Source organism: Andrographis paniculata, unplaced genomic scaffold (assembly GCF_009805555.1).
Source record: "Andrographis paniculata isolate CXL003 unplaced genomic scaffold, ASM980555v1 Contig37END, whole genome shotgun sequence".
NCBI lineage: Eukaryota > Viridiplantae > Streptophyta > Magnoliopsida > Lamiales > Acanthaceae > Andrographis > Andrographis paniculata.
This window is the reverse complement of record NW_026137570.1, coordinates 813,443-826,924: the sequence shown is the minus strand read 5'-3', so window position 1 is coordinate 826,924 and position 13,482 is coordinate 813,443. Positions and strand designations below refer to the sequence as shown.

Below are 13,482 nucleotides of genomic sequence, written 5' to 3'. Positions count from 1 at the left end.
TATGTATGTATGTATGTGTTTTTATGGTTTTTGGGACAAGATTAATGACCGATCATGGACTTTTCTATTTTCTTCCACTTGGCTTTGGTTTTTGGCTTTGGCTTAAAGTAATGGCAGCCGAGCCGAGTGTTGAGCCGAGAGCCAGCAAGCCGAGAACGGCTGATGAAGCATACACTCCCTTCTTGACCACGTAACAGTCTCCATCTACCCAACCTTCTCCCAACGGCTGGGCTTGGCTCATGCTGCTGGCTGCGCCGATTAGGACTCCACCACCCACGAACAACACCCTTCTTGCATTTCATAATAATAATAATAATAATTTATAATTTTTTTTTTTCAAACCATTTTTTTGATGTGATTTAATTTAAATGAAACGAAATAATTAGTCTGTTAACTCAAAAATTTTCACTAAAATAATTTCCCATAAATATTATTAAAAAGATATAAATAAACACACACATTAATATAATTTATGTATCATCCTTTTATAAAAATCAACAATTCAACAAAAAAATATTATTTTATATTACCAACACAGTTCTTTATGTCACAAAAAAAAAAAAAAAAATCTAAAAATGCTGCCTAAACTACCCGAATAAATTTCTATAAAAAATTTGTAATAATTATATAATGAATAAATTGAAGAAAATAAAATAAAATAACCAAAAACCTTAACAACTAACCAAGATAGAAGGATCAAAATGCATGAAACTGTAGGCTTTCGAACTGCACCGTAGCAGTTGCCGCCGCCGCCGCCGATAACTTTTGTCCTAAATTTTATGAAGATGAAAAAATTTCCTACAAAGTGAGCAACACAAAGACACACCAAAGCTCCAATCCCTAATCCAAAAGATGCACTTTTGGGCACATAACATTGTCTTCCTTTCACAATCACATCACTATTCTGTAAATACATAGGAAAAAAAAAAAAAAAAAAAACGACTATAAATTTTCACGTTATATATATATATATTGAGTATACGATTAAAATCGTAGCGGGTCACATGAAAATGAGCTAAAGAACATTTTTTTGGGCATTCAAAATTTTCACATGATCAACGATCTCTTTAGCAATCACCACGTGTAAAATTTATTTGAATTAATCAATTTGAGCGTGTAAAAAGTATATATTTTCTTCTTTATTGATCGATATTGTATAGATTCTTTTAAAATTTTTATTTTCTTGCAATAAAATACGCATATTCAAAACATCAACATATAAAGGACGGTGTTTCAAGATCTCTTACAACCTTGATTTTCTTATAAGACACGATACCTTTGACTTCTTGAATTCGGCGGCGAGGCATAGGGAGAAAAAGGCGACGGCTCCGGCGACGACGATGGTAGAGAAGATTAGAAAACCATGGTGGGTTTTGAGGGTTTGCATAAGTGATTTTTGGGTGATGGTTTTGGAGAAGTATAGGTAGATTATTTATTTATTTATTTATTTTAATTTTTTTGGGAAGAAATGAAAAAAGAAAGAAAGAATTCTTGCAAGAATAATGGGTGTAGTTTTCTTACATGGTAAGGAGAAGAATAATTGGTATTTGATTCATTCTTGGAGTGGATTTGGAGAATATGACTTTGAGTTTGGTCAAATTTTGAGCAATTGAGATATACATAAGTGGAATTTGGTAGTGGGCTGTAAGTGTATATGTCATTTCATAATAATCTTATTATATATATATATATGTTTGATAAATATATGTTTTTTTTTTTTCGGTGTAAAAAATTTAATAAATATTACTTTAATATGTGCTTATTTGACTGGATACGAGTTTTAATAAAAGTGAGTAATAATTGTTACATTCTTTTTATAGTAAAAAAAAAATACAAAAAGATAATGATATTTTACTTAAAAGGAAAACACCAATTTTTTAATTTATTTATTTAATTTTTATTAATTCAAAAAGAATAGTGGATATAGATTTGAATGACTTACTGTATTAGTATTTCAAATCTTTAAACAACACAAATGAGAACTTATTTGATTTAATGGTAGAAGAGAGAATTGTAAATTTGTTTCATTTTGTACATATAATTGATTATATTTTTTATTATGTATACTTTTTTTTTTTTTTTTATCTTGCAAAAGATTATACTTATTATGTTCGCAAATAATATGCCCATTTTATTTGTTAAAATATACTTATTTATTTTGTAAATTACAACTGAAATAAATATATTTTTTTAATGGACAAAGAAAAAATAATTTTTTTCTTTTTTTTTTATAAAGGGGTGTAAAAATGAATTTTGTTAAAAGGGTAAAAACAATTGATTTTTTGTAGTTTAAGTTCGAAAAACAACTAATAAAATATATAATTTTTTTAAAAAAATGTTTATTTCGATTTGAAATTGATTTGAAATATAATGTTAATTTAAACCTATTATTTGTAACATAAATCAAAGACTTTTAGATATGAATTTGTAAATTTTGAATTCTTAAAATGAGAGATAGCAATCTAGCTATATATATATATATATATTTGACATGAGTAGGTTAATTAATTAATTATTTTACAAAAATTATTAAAATTTGAGGTACTATATAACCTATGTGCTAACTGGGGTGGGATTATTCATATTGGTAAAGATTCATATAAAACAATTTAAAATATCGACCAAATATAAAATTAATTTAAACGGATTTATTTATTTAATATTTTTTGAATGGCACCATTTTTTTTATAAATATAATTAAAATATATAATATACATATATTAATATAATTTATACAAAGTTTTTGCAGCATACCTTTGATTAGTTGAGCGAGAGTGAAATTGATCTGAATAAAATATTAATTTTAATTTTTGTTTCGATAGTATTTCAACGTAATATTTTATGAGAGAAAATAATATATTTTTATTAAAAATTGTATAGATCGAATAGTATTAATCTCAATTTAAAATTATAAAAGAACAAACTCATACTTTATTCATTCACTTTTTGGCTGTAGATATTTAGATATTAATTATTATATTAATATATAATACAAATTAAGAAAAAAAAATAAAAATATTTTTATTAATATTGTGTAACACAAATGTAATAATATTTTTATGTTAATATATTATATAAATATAAAAATATTTTAATTTTAATATTAAAAATAATAATATTAAAAAATAAATAATTTTTTTTATTATAAAATAAATTTAATATTATTTTTTATATCAACGATATTTTTTTATAAAATATTTAATATTAAAAATCCAAAGTGAGCAAATATAAATATGTTTTTATTTATTTGTGGTGAGGCTTTCTTCCACTTGTGAAGTCAACTATAAACATTATGACAATTGAGTCTGTTTAAGACACCAATAGCTTGTCCATTATTATTATTTATTATTTATTATTATTATTATTATTATTATTATTATTAATTATAATATTCCAATTTGAGAATTAGAATAATATGATGCTGCTTCGCCTTTAGCTATAAGAAAATAAATAAATAAAAACTATGGGCTCTTACACTCTAGGATGTGCTTGTTCGGATGTTTGGATTTTGAGTTGAGATTTGAATAGTAAAAATTTTGAATTTGAATAATTGTATGATGTGATATAAATAGGTATTGATGTGATGTTTTGAATGTAAAATTAATTTGTAATATAATATAAAAAAATAAAAAATAAGTATTTAATTTGATATTTTTTTTTAAAAAAAAAGATGATCAAGTGAATTTAAAATCCAATCCCCAAACAAACAAACCCTATAAAGAAAATTCTTGGAAGCAACTTTGCTTTTGTCACGGCCAAAACACATCATTGTGGGACTCATCACCTCTTTTTAAATTATTATTATTATTATTATTATTATTATGTATTATTATTAGTTTTAATTATTTTTTTCTAAAGATATTATATACTCTATTTTATGCCATTTATTTTATACTCTCTCGATCACACTGAGTGTGTTGGTCGACACGAGAATTTAGAATAAGTATAATTAATAGATAATTAAGAATATATTAGTAAAAATAATCAACATATAATATAAATCATTATAGATTAATATTAAGATAACTAATTAATTTAATTAAAATTTAAAAAAATTTAAATTAAAAAATTTAAAATGAGATTAGGACGAGTAATCATTCTTAAAAAAAAAAATGATATGAAATGCAAGACAAACAGAAAGGACAAGATGAACATGGTAAGTGGGACTAAAGAGAATAATATATATATATATATATAAAATAAAAGATCAACTAAACAAACCCATAAGTTTTTGTAAATGTATTTTCAAATATATATTTATATTATTTTCAATTAATTAATGTTTATATGATTCAATCGTATTCCATACTTTGCTATGTCAAAGTTTTTTTTTTTTTTTTTTTTTTTTTTAACAGTATTAAAAGTAAAACTAGGTGGGGTATACTTTTATTTATTTTATCTCAAATAAAAAATTCAATAATTCATTTAGTATAATTTTTAATAAAAAAAATATTTTTCTTCTCCCAAAAAATATCTCATCAAAATATCATTAAATTAAAATTTAAATAACAACCCCAATTTCAAATTAAAAAGAGCATTTTGACAAAGTAATAGTATATTTTTACATTGGGGTTTGTTTCTTAATTTTACTTTCAATATGTTGTTCCAAGTGGTATAAAGTTGATATATATATATATATATATTTTGTTCTTATGTTTTTTTTAATTGAAAGTAGTTTTCTATATTTTAAAAGGTAAAAGTAAAAAATCAATAAAAAAGCTTTAAAAAAAAAAAAGCAAAAGTTTTAAGACATATCGAATCAAAAATAATAACAAAGAATTTGAATCAAAACCATAGATTTCTTCCATCATTTAGTAGCATAATTCTAAAATCTAAACATTCGAAAACCACATATACATAACACACAATTCGACATCAACCTTATTGCAACATCGATCACAAATCAAAAGATCATTTTTTTGCAAGAACTTCAAGAACCGATTGCCCAATGCAATAAGCAATGGCCTGAACAGTGACCATCGGATTCACCCCCAACGCCGTCGGAAAAACGCTCGTGTCCGTCACAAATAGTCCCTCGACCTCCCACGTCTCCCCCGTGGGGCCCACCGCCGACCGATCGGGACCCACCCCCATCCGGCAACTCCCCATTTGGTGGGCCGACCCGATCGGTGTCGACAATCCCGTAATCGGCCTCGAACTCTCCTCCTTCACGAAACTCTCGAACTCGTCCCGACTCCGACTCGACTCGTTCACTTTAATCGTCTTCCCGTTCTTATTATACGTCCCGATCTCGTCGGCCCCCGCGGCCGCGAGTATCCTCAGTGCTTTTTCGACCCCTTGGCTTAAATTATCAATATCTAAATCGTTTAGCGTGTAATTTATGTCGTGCTCGGATGTCACGGTTCCCGAGCTTGTATCTCGAGCTAAGGCAAAGACGTGCGCAATTCGAGAAAAGTTAAGCATTCTTGCTCTAAAGTCCTTGGCTGAATGCCAGGGAGTTAGAATAGAGTATAATCCGGGATGGACCGACGGAGTTTGGATAATTGCGCCGTATCCTGATTTATCCCAATTCGCCGCCACCGACGACATGGCCGTCATAATCCCTCCTTCGTAGCTTCTTTTCGCCGTCTCCGGCCACGGTTTTGCCGTTTCCGGGAAATGTCCCCACGCTACCACGACCGGGTGTAAATGTAAGTTCCGGCCGATATTAGGGTTTCTTAACCCGCTCCGTTTTAACAATTCCGGCGTGCAAATGGCACCACATGCGGCGACAATTACTTTTGCATGAACAATTCCGATTTCTTTCCCTTCGGGGCCCTGGAATTCGAAAACAACTCCGACGGCCCGTTTTCGACCGTGAACAGTGTCGTGAGTTATTACCTGAATCGCTTCACATCTTGGGAGAACAGCGCCGTTCCCCGACTCCGCCATATCGACTAACCATGTCTCGGCCGTGCCTTTTTTGGCCCCGTCCTTACATCCTAGGCCGCACCAACCACAATAGTGGTCGGGAGATGCGTTCCGTGGGATGTCCTCGACGGGGTAGCCCAGATTCTCGCATCCTTTTCTTAAAACCATGTTGTTGAATCCCTCGTGTTCGAACCCCGTTTGAACTCCCATTCTGTCGCACACGATGTCTAGAGCTTCTTCGTATTCCTTACTCCCGAACAATTCCAACCCGTGTTTCTCGTGCCACTCTTTTGTCACGTGTCGCGGAGTACGGATCGAGGCCGACCAATTTATGGTCGACCCTCCGCCGACGGTGGACCCCGCGAGGATGAAGGCATTCATGTTTTGTGTCGCGAGCATGCCATGCTCGAGGTACATTCGATCCATTGCTTCACCTTCAATGAGCGAGAGGTTACTTCTCGCGAAGTAATCTCCCTTTTCCAGAACTACGACTTTGTGACCGGCTTTAGCTAGGAGGCCCGCCATGAGCCCGCCACCGGAGCCCGACCCGACCACAACGGCGTCACAATTGACGATGAAGGACGGTTTGAAGGGCCCGATTCCAATGTCTGAGGAACACGGTATCGAGACATGAAAGCCCGACATTTGGAGCTTTTGAAAGGCCATTTGTTTTGATGTTTTGTGGAAATTAATGATGCCTTTGTGAAGTGGCCCGAAGGGATGATCTTCTTTGTTTGAACCATCGTTTTCTTGTTGTTTTTGTGTGCTTCTCTTGTTTGGGCTTCGGATCGGATCTGGCCCACAATAGCCCATGGCTTTCCATGAAGGGTTCTCGTTTCTATCATTCACCTTTATAAGGACTTGAAAAAAATGAAGTTAGTAATTAGATAATGATTTAAAATTTTTTATCAGTTTTAATTTAATGAATTTGAATCCATTTGTTAAATGCCTATGTTAATTTCAACATAAATGTAAAATATATATTTTTTCCTCTAAAGACAAAAAATATATATATATATATATTGTTTCTCTTTTTATTTGATTAATATTTCCTATTCAGATTTTTGCATCAGTCAAAATAAAGTATTTAATATAATGTAAATATAAAATGTAATATTTTTCAGAGAAAAATATTTCTAATTTAATATTTAAATTAAAAATTAAGTATTTAATCCAATATTTTAAACAAAGTATTATAATGAATAATTTCAAAATTCTTCAAAACATAAATAAACATAACCCTAATAACTTGCGGCTTTATAAATTTACCAAAATAACACATTTCTTGTAGCAATTCAACATATATTAGTTGAAAAATGAAAACCAACTATAAATTAACACAATGCTAAAAGTTAATTAAGGGTTTGGTTGGTAATTTTTTTTTTAATTTTTTTTTATAGTTTAGATACTTGTTTAAATGTAATTTTTCTTAAGATAGAATAAAATCAAAATACTTAACAACATAGTGATACATTTATACAAAATTTCTACCACGAGCACATGCAATTTAATCTCTATAAGAAATCGCAAAAATTAAATAGTAAATATTCTATCGTAAATATAATAAATTTAGAAATAAATTATCTAGAGAGAGAGAGAGACCTGTGTGAAAAATGTGAAGAGAGTGAAGATTTTGATGGAAGTGAAGAAAAGGTTGGAGAGAAAGAAATGGCTGTTGCTCCAAGACAACATAATTTGTTGTCTTTTTTCGAAACTAAGTTGAGAAAACCTCAGAAGAAATGGGAATTTAGTAGATAGGGTTTTCCTTCCGCATAGGATGAGTGTTCCTAACCTTGTCGATAACAACCATATTGCTATCTTCGCCATAAACATTTTTGGGTGCTTTATTTTTCCGTATAGAAGGACACCAACCTGTCGTAAAAATAGAATACATGTTACAGTTAATTATCCCTAAGCACAAAGTGCATCTAATGTAAAATAAATATATAGCATGAATGTATATCACGATTGATCTCAGTAAAACATGTATGTTAATTAACACGGTATAAATATATTGTATAAATTGACAGTATATAATAATAATTCATAAAAAAGTGTTGATTTTGATATATATATATATATATGTCATGATAAATCTTTCCGAATAAAGTATATGAAAGTTTGATACAAATATATGGTATAAATTGGCAATATATGAAAGTTTATTTATCCTATGTTCTATTGTTGTATAAATTAATAAATCAACACATGATCCAAACTCATTTTACAAAGGATACATGTAATCATTTTATTCGGCTAAGTAAATTTAATATTCTATATACTAATGTTATGAACCTAATATGTTAATATATATATATATATATAATATTTTGATATGATATTTTATAAAATAAAAAAAATATTTTTATTGAAATTTATGCAGATAAATAGTGTCGAAAATGATTTGAAATTAAAACCAAAAAAACCCACATACAATAAACAAATTTCCATTGTAACTCATAAGAAGAATTATATATCAAGTCAAATACATGGATCACAAGTATATATCATTAATTTTAAAGCATTTAGCATGATACTAGAAGTATTCAAATCTTTATGTATTTGGATTTTGATTTTTGATTTCAACATCGATTTGAATAAAAAGTTTTCTAAATAAAATACTTATATTTTTAACAAGAATTACACTACTTCCATAAAAATTAAACTAAACAGAAATACCCAAAACAACTAAAAAAACAAGAACACACCAAGCACATGTGCCTATGTTTATTTGTAGGACCCAGTTCCGAGTAATCTAATTTTAAATTAAGATAATGTAACGATTAAATATTTTGAATATAAAATTAATTTTTATTATAAAAAAATAAATATTTAATTTAATATTTTTTATTTTTAAATAAGTACTAAAAACATCTTACAATCAAAAGAGAACCACACACAAATAAAAATATCAAACGTGTAAGTATATATATATATATATATATCATGCAATGCTTACGTGGCGCGGAGTTTTCGCCATGGAAGCAGAGGTTTGATAAAACTGAAGAACAGATTGATCCAACGGCTGGCGATGATCGTCAGGAAAATCAACGGCTGGCAGCAACGTGTCGCACAGTGCAGTCAAAGCCTCCATTTCTCCTTCTGATAATGGATTTTTCTCACTGCTCATCTTCCCCATCTCTAGAGAGAGAAAATAGACAGTTTTAGAGAGAGAGAGAAAGAAGATTATATATGAAAATTGTGGTTTATTATCTATATGTACGTATGTATATCTATATATATACACATATATACAGGCTCAACTCATTCATCTGGTAGGAGGGTTTCGGTGGGGCCTGGACTTCGGGACCTTTAATTGCATCTAGACTTCTAGACCGTTGAGAGTGTACGAGCCCTGCCCTATAGACCGGTGTGGTCCCGGGACTCTTTCTATATTTATTATACATAGCGTCTGGGATTCATCCACGCCGTTGATTTTTGTGGACCCCAGTTAATATATCAGTCAATTTTATTTTATTTTTTAATTTAATTTAATTTATTTATTTACTTTTTTAAAAAAAAAAAAAATAAAGGCAATGAATTTTGGGTAGGGTGACATAGGTTGGATCAAACCGAAAAAAATAATTTTTTTTTTTTTTTTTTTTTTTGGATTATATGGTTTAGGTTATTCGACTAATTGTTTCGGTTCGATTTAAAATTGAATTTGTAAATTTTAATTTTGATTCGGTTATATTTGAAATATTTTGTTCGGACAATTTTGGAGATTATTATTATTATTTTTTATTTTTAATATTAAATTAAATTATTATCTTTTATATTTTAATAAATATTAATTTATATTTAAAATATTATATTATTATATATTTCTATTACATTACACAATAATTTAAATTCAGAAGTTTATTATTCAAAATTTAAATTCTCAATCAAATAAGTTAACTAATTTGAGATTTCTTAATATTAATTTGATATATTAGTTTACTCCAATATATAGTAAAAGTTATTAATATATAAATATCAAATACTCTTATCACTTTTACAAAACTATTGATTTATTGTGTTTGTAAGATAAAAATGTCAAAATTATCTTACATTTTTATTAATTAATAAAATATTATTATTTTTAAAATTGCTATTAAATAAAAAAAATGAATATTATAAATTATGACGAATAAAGTAATATTTTATCAAATATAATATTCCCTCTATTCCATTATAATTGACACTATTTCTATTTTTGTTTGTCCCGTAATAATTGATACATTTCTATTTTTGGTAAAAATTATTAAATCAAAACATATTTAACAAATATAAATCAACTTAATTAACTAGATAACATATAAAATCATAAATAACTACGACCACTCAAAATCCCTTTATTTCTATCTCTCTTAAAAAAAATAAATATTTTTATTTATATTTAAAACTACACATCTTTATAAAATTGATTTATGTTAATTATAAATAAACAAAAATAGTTTTTTATTTACTTGTACTATAGAAAATTTTATTCTCTTCAAAATGATATTCATATTACATATATTTTTTAATTGCTATATAATTTTTAAATATTTAAACATATATTTTGATTTTTTTAATCATATATATTAAATTTACTTTCAAACTATAAATATTATTAATTATATAAAAATAATATCATAACTAATTAAACATCCTTACCTTAAATACCGTCTCCCTAATCAAATTATTCAATTTCGATGGGACAAAGGGAGTATTATTTTTTATCAAAAATTTGTATATATATATATATATTTTATTAACAATAATAAAACTCAAGCCAAACACCACTTTAGTTTTTTCATTGATTAATTCGTTAATTAATACAAAATTTGGCAGTCAATGATTCAATTCATAAATCAAGGTTATTAGATCAATTTAATTTATAGATGACCACCATTGATTGATAATTTTAGCTATTTGATTGTGTTATTTTTAGTATTTTACTATATTTTATATAATTTTACTGATAATTTTTAGAAATTGTAAATATATTCTGAGAATTATTATTTTTAAATATTTTATAAAATATTTCTATAAATATATATATTTTTATTAAGAGCATCAGTTACCGTTACTTTTTTTCATTGTTTTTATAATTACTTTTTCAGTTTTTGCTATATTTACATCTAATAAGAAATACAATTCTTATAAATTTATTACATTTCTCAAAAAATAATTACTTTCAACAAAAGTAATAAAAAAAAATTAAATATTTTAATCCAAAAAAATTGTGTGAACAAATCCATCATATTTTAATCCAAAAAATTATAAGTACTTTAATAAAAAAATATAAATTTTCAATTATCTATCTTTACAAATATATATATATATATATACACAGAGGGATGGGACCAGCACTAAAAGTTTGGGGGTCAAAATCGATTTTTTTTTTTATCTTTTATCGATTAATTTTTTTTTTTATTCATAGTACACCCTGAAAAAAAAAATTGAAAATTTTAAATATTTAAAAAAAATTTCAACAAAATTACATAAAATTTAATATTTTTTTACTATAAAAAATAAAATTTAAAAACTAAAAATATAAATCAACAAATGGATAAAATTTTTATAAATTTTTACATTACAAAATAAAAAAATTAGGAGAGTCAAATTGCTATAAATTATGTGAAAAATAATTTTATTATTTTTTACATAAAAAAATACATATATTTTTGAGGGTCGGGGGATCAACTATCCCCCTAGCGCCAGCCTAGTTCAGCCCCTCTATATATATAAAAATTTTATTGAAATATTTTTTTTTTTTTAAATCTCTGTTTCCAAAATTTTCGAGCATTATTTCCTAGGACGAAAGTAATATATAGTTTGTAATCTTCCCACGTATCACTTTGTGTAGATATCACATGCAATTATAGAGTCACTAAATGATATTAAATGAAAATATATATATATATATATATATATTAAAACGATAATGTGTGTTAGTTAGAGAACTAATTATTATTGCTATTATTATTTCAAATTTATTGTACTACTTGAAAAAAAAATTTAAAAAAATTCCATAAACAAGTTACCTGTTGTATATATATTTTTAAACTTTTTCAATAATGCAAAATTTCAACTGCTATATTTTAAATATCATATTAAATAAATTTTCGAATCGAACAAAATAATTTGCAAATTATGCCAGCTAGATAAGCCAAACAGGTCCCAAAATTTGGCCCAAATAATATCCAAGCAATTAATCAATTATATATATATATATATATATATTGATTAAATCAAATATTATTTTATGTGGCTAACAAATTGTTACGTATGTGCTGAATTTATTGTGAATTGATTTTTTGTTAGTTATAATTAAATTTGATGTTTAATGGCTAAGCCTACCTAAAAATTATAAGGTGCATACGTTAGGGGTTTTTAGTAATTTTACTATTAACAATAATTTTCTCTTAACAAAAAAATAATAATAATAAAATCACATTTTTATTTTTATTTTTTTATATTATATGAAAATAAATTATACATTAAAAAAACTTATATCAATACATATTTAAATTATATTACCTCCGACCGGCTCTAAGAGTCTCATTTACTTTTTGGATTTTGATATTTGAATATTAATTATTATATCAAAACATAGTACAAATTAAAAAAAAATTGCAAAAATATTTACATTAATGTCTTATAATACTAATAGAAGGACGTTTCTACAAAAAAAAATTATACAAATATATGATATTTTTAATATTAAATACAATAATGCAAAAAGTAAATATGACCATTAAAAACGGACGCAGAAAATATTAAATAATTATTTAATTTTAAAAATTTATTATTCAAAAATCAAATTCAGACCTACCAAACCGTCCGTAGTTATTTTATATATAAAATATTACTATCTCCGTTTTTAATTGGTTGCATATATTATTTGATATACAATTTATTTAGGCTTTATAATATTATTGATTTATTGAATTAACTTATCTTTTTTTTATTTTTTTTTATTTTTATAAATTATATTTAAAATTTATAGAAAAAAGGATGCTATTGGAAGTGGGTTCAATGGATTAGATATACTCCGTATAAAACATATGTCTACACAAATATGTTTTTTTTAAGTCTCGTAACCGACCTCCTTATCATTTTAGTTCTGTAAGTGGAGCATATCGCAAACTAGTTCCATAAGTAAAAATTTTTTGTTGTTTTAGTTCTCCGGCGTCGGAGACGCCCGCGTGGCTCGCCGGAATCTACGTGTCCGCCAGGTCAGCGACACTTGGCGGACACGTGGATTTTATTTTAATTTTTTATTTTTCAAAAATATTTTTAAAATTTATTTTTAATTTTATTTATTGTTTTTAATTTTTTTATTTGGTCCCATTGAGAAAAAATTTAAAAAAATAAAAAAAATTAAAAAATAAATTAAAATCCACGTGTCCGTCAGGTGGCGCTGACCTGGCGGGACACTTGGTGGACACATGGATTCCGGCGAGCCACGCCGACGTCTCCAGCGTCGGAAGACTAAAAAAACAAAAATTTTCTACTTATGACACTAGTTTGCGCGCGATAGGCTCCACTTACGGGACTAAAATGATAAGAGGTCCACCGGGACTAAAAAAAACAGTTTACACTTAATTAAATCATACTGTATCATATTAATTTCAATTT

General features: G+C 26.9%; 2 protein-coding genes across 5 annotated transcripts; both read right to left on the bottom strand.

The window, feature by feature from the left end:
• On the bottom strand, positions 1-1,637 carry LOC127250223 (protein MODIFYING WALL LIGNIN-2-like). 3 transcript variants are annotated; one of them, XR_007838591.1, is made up of 3 exons: positions 1,277-1,637; positions 684-904; positions 1-290 (listed from the first exon to the last, which is right to left on the bottom strand). XR_007838591.1 is itself a non-coding variant. In XM_051273385.1 (3 exons), exons 1-3 carry the CDS (start codon positions 1,385-1,387, stop codon positions 65-67), a joined length of 555 nt encoding a protein of 184 aa, XP_051129342.1. In that variant the 5' UTR covers positions 1,388-1,637; the 3' UTR covers positions 1-64. The 3 variants fall into 3 exon arrangements, 2 of the variants coding, with proteins under 2 accessions (XP_051129342.1, XP_051129343.1); XM_051273385.1 differs by having other exon boundaries at positions 1-287; XM_051273386.1 differs by having other exon boundaries at positions 684-770.
• A 3,133-nt stretch (positions 1,638-4,770) lies between these two features.
• LOC127250132 (long-chain-alcohol oxidase FAO4A-like) lies at positions 4,771-9,069 on the bottom strand. 2 transcript variants are annotated; one of them, XM_051273289.1, is made up of 3 exons: positions 8,831-9,069; positions 7,474-7,743; positions 4,771-6,720 (listed from the first exon to the last, which is right to left on the bottom strand). In XM_051273289.1, exons 1-3 carry the CDS (start codon positions 9,008-9,010, stop codon positions 4,912-4,914), a joined length of 2,259 nt encoding a protein of 752 aa, XP_051129246.1. In that variant the 5' UTR covers positions 9,011-9,069; the 3' UTR covers positions 4,771-4,911. The 2 variants fall into 2 exon arrangements, with proteins under 2 accessions (XP_051129246.1, XP_051129247.1); XM_051273290.1 differs by having other exon boundaries at positions 4,772-6,720; positions 7,664-7,743; positions 8,831-8,973.
• Between the last annotated feature and the right edge of the window lie 4,413 nt (positions 9,070-13,482).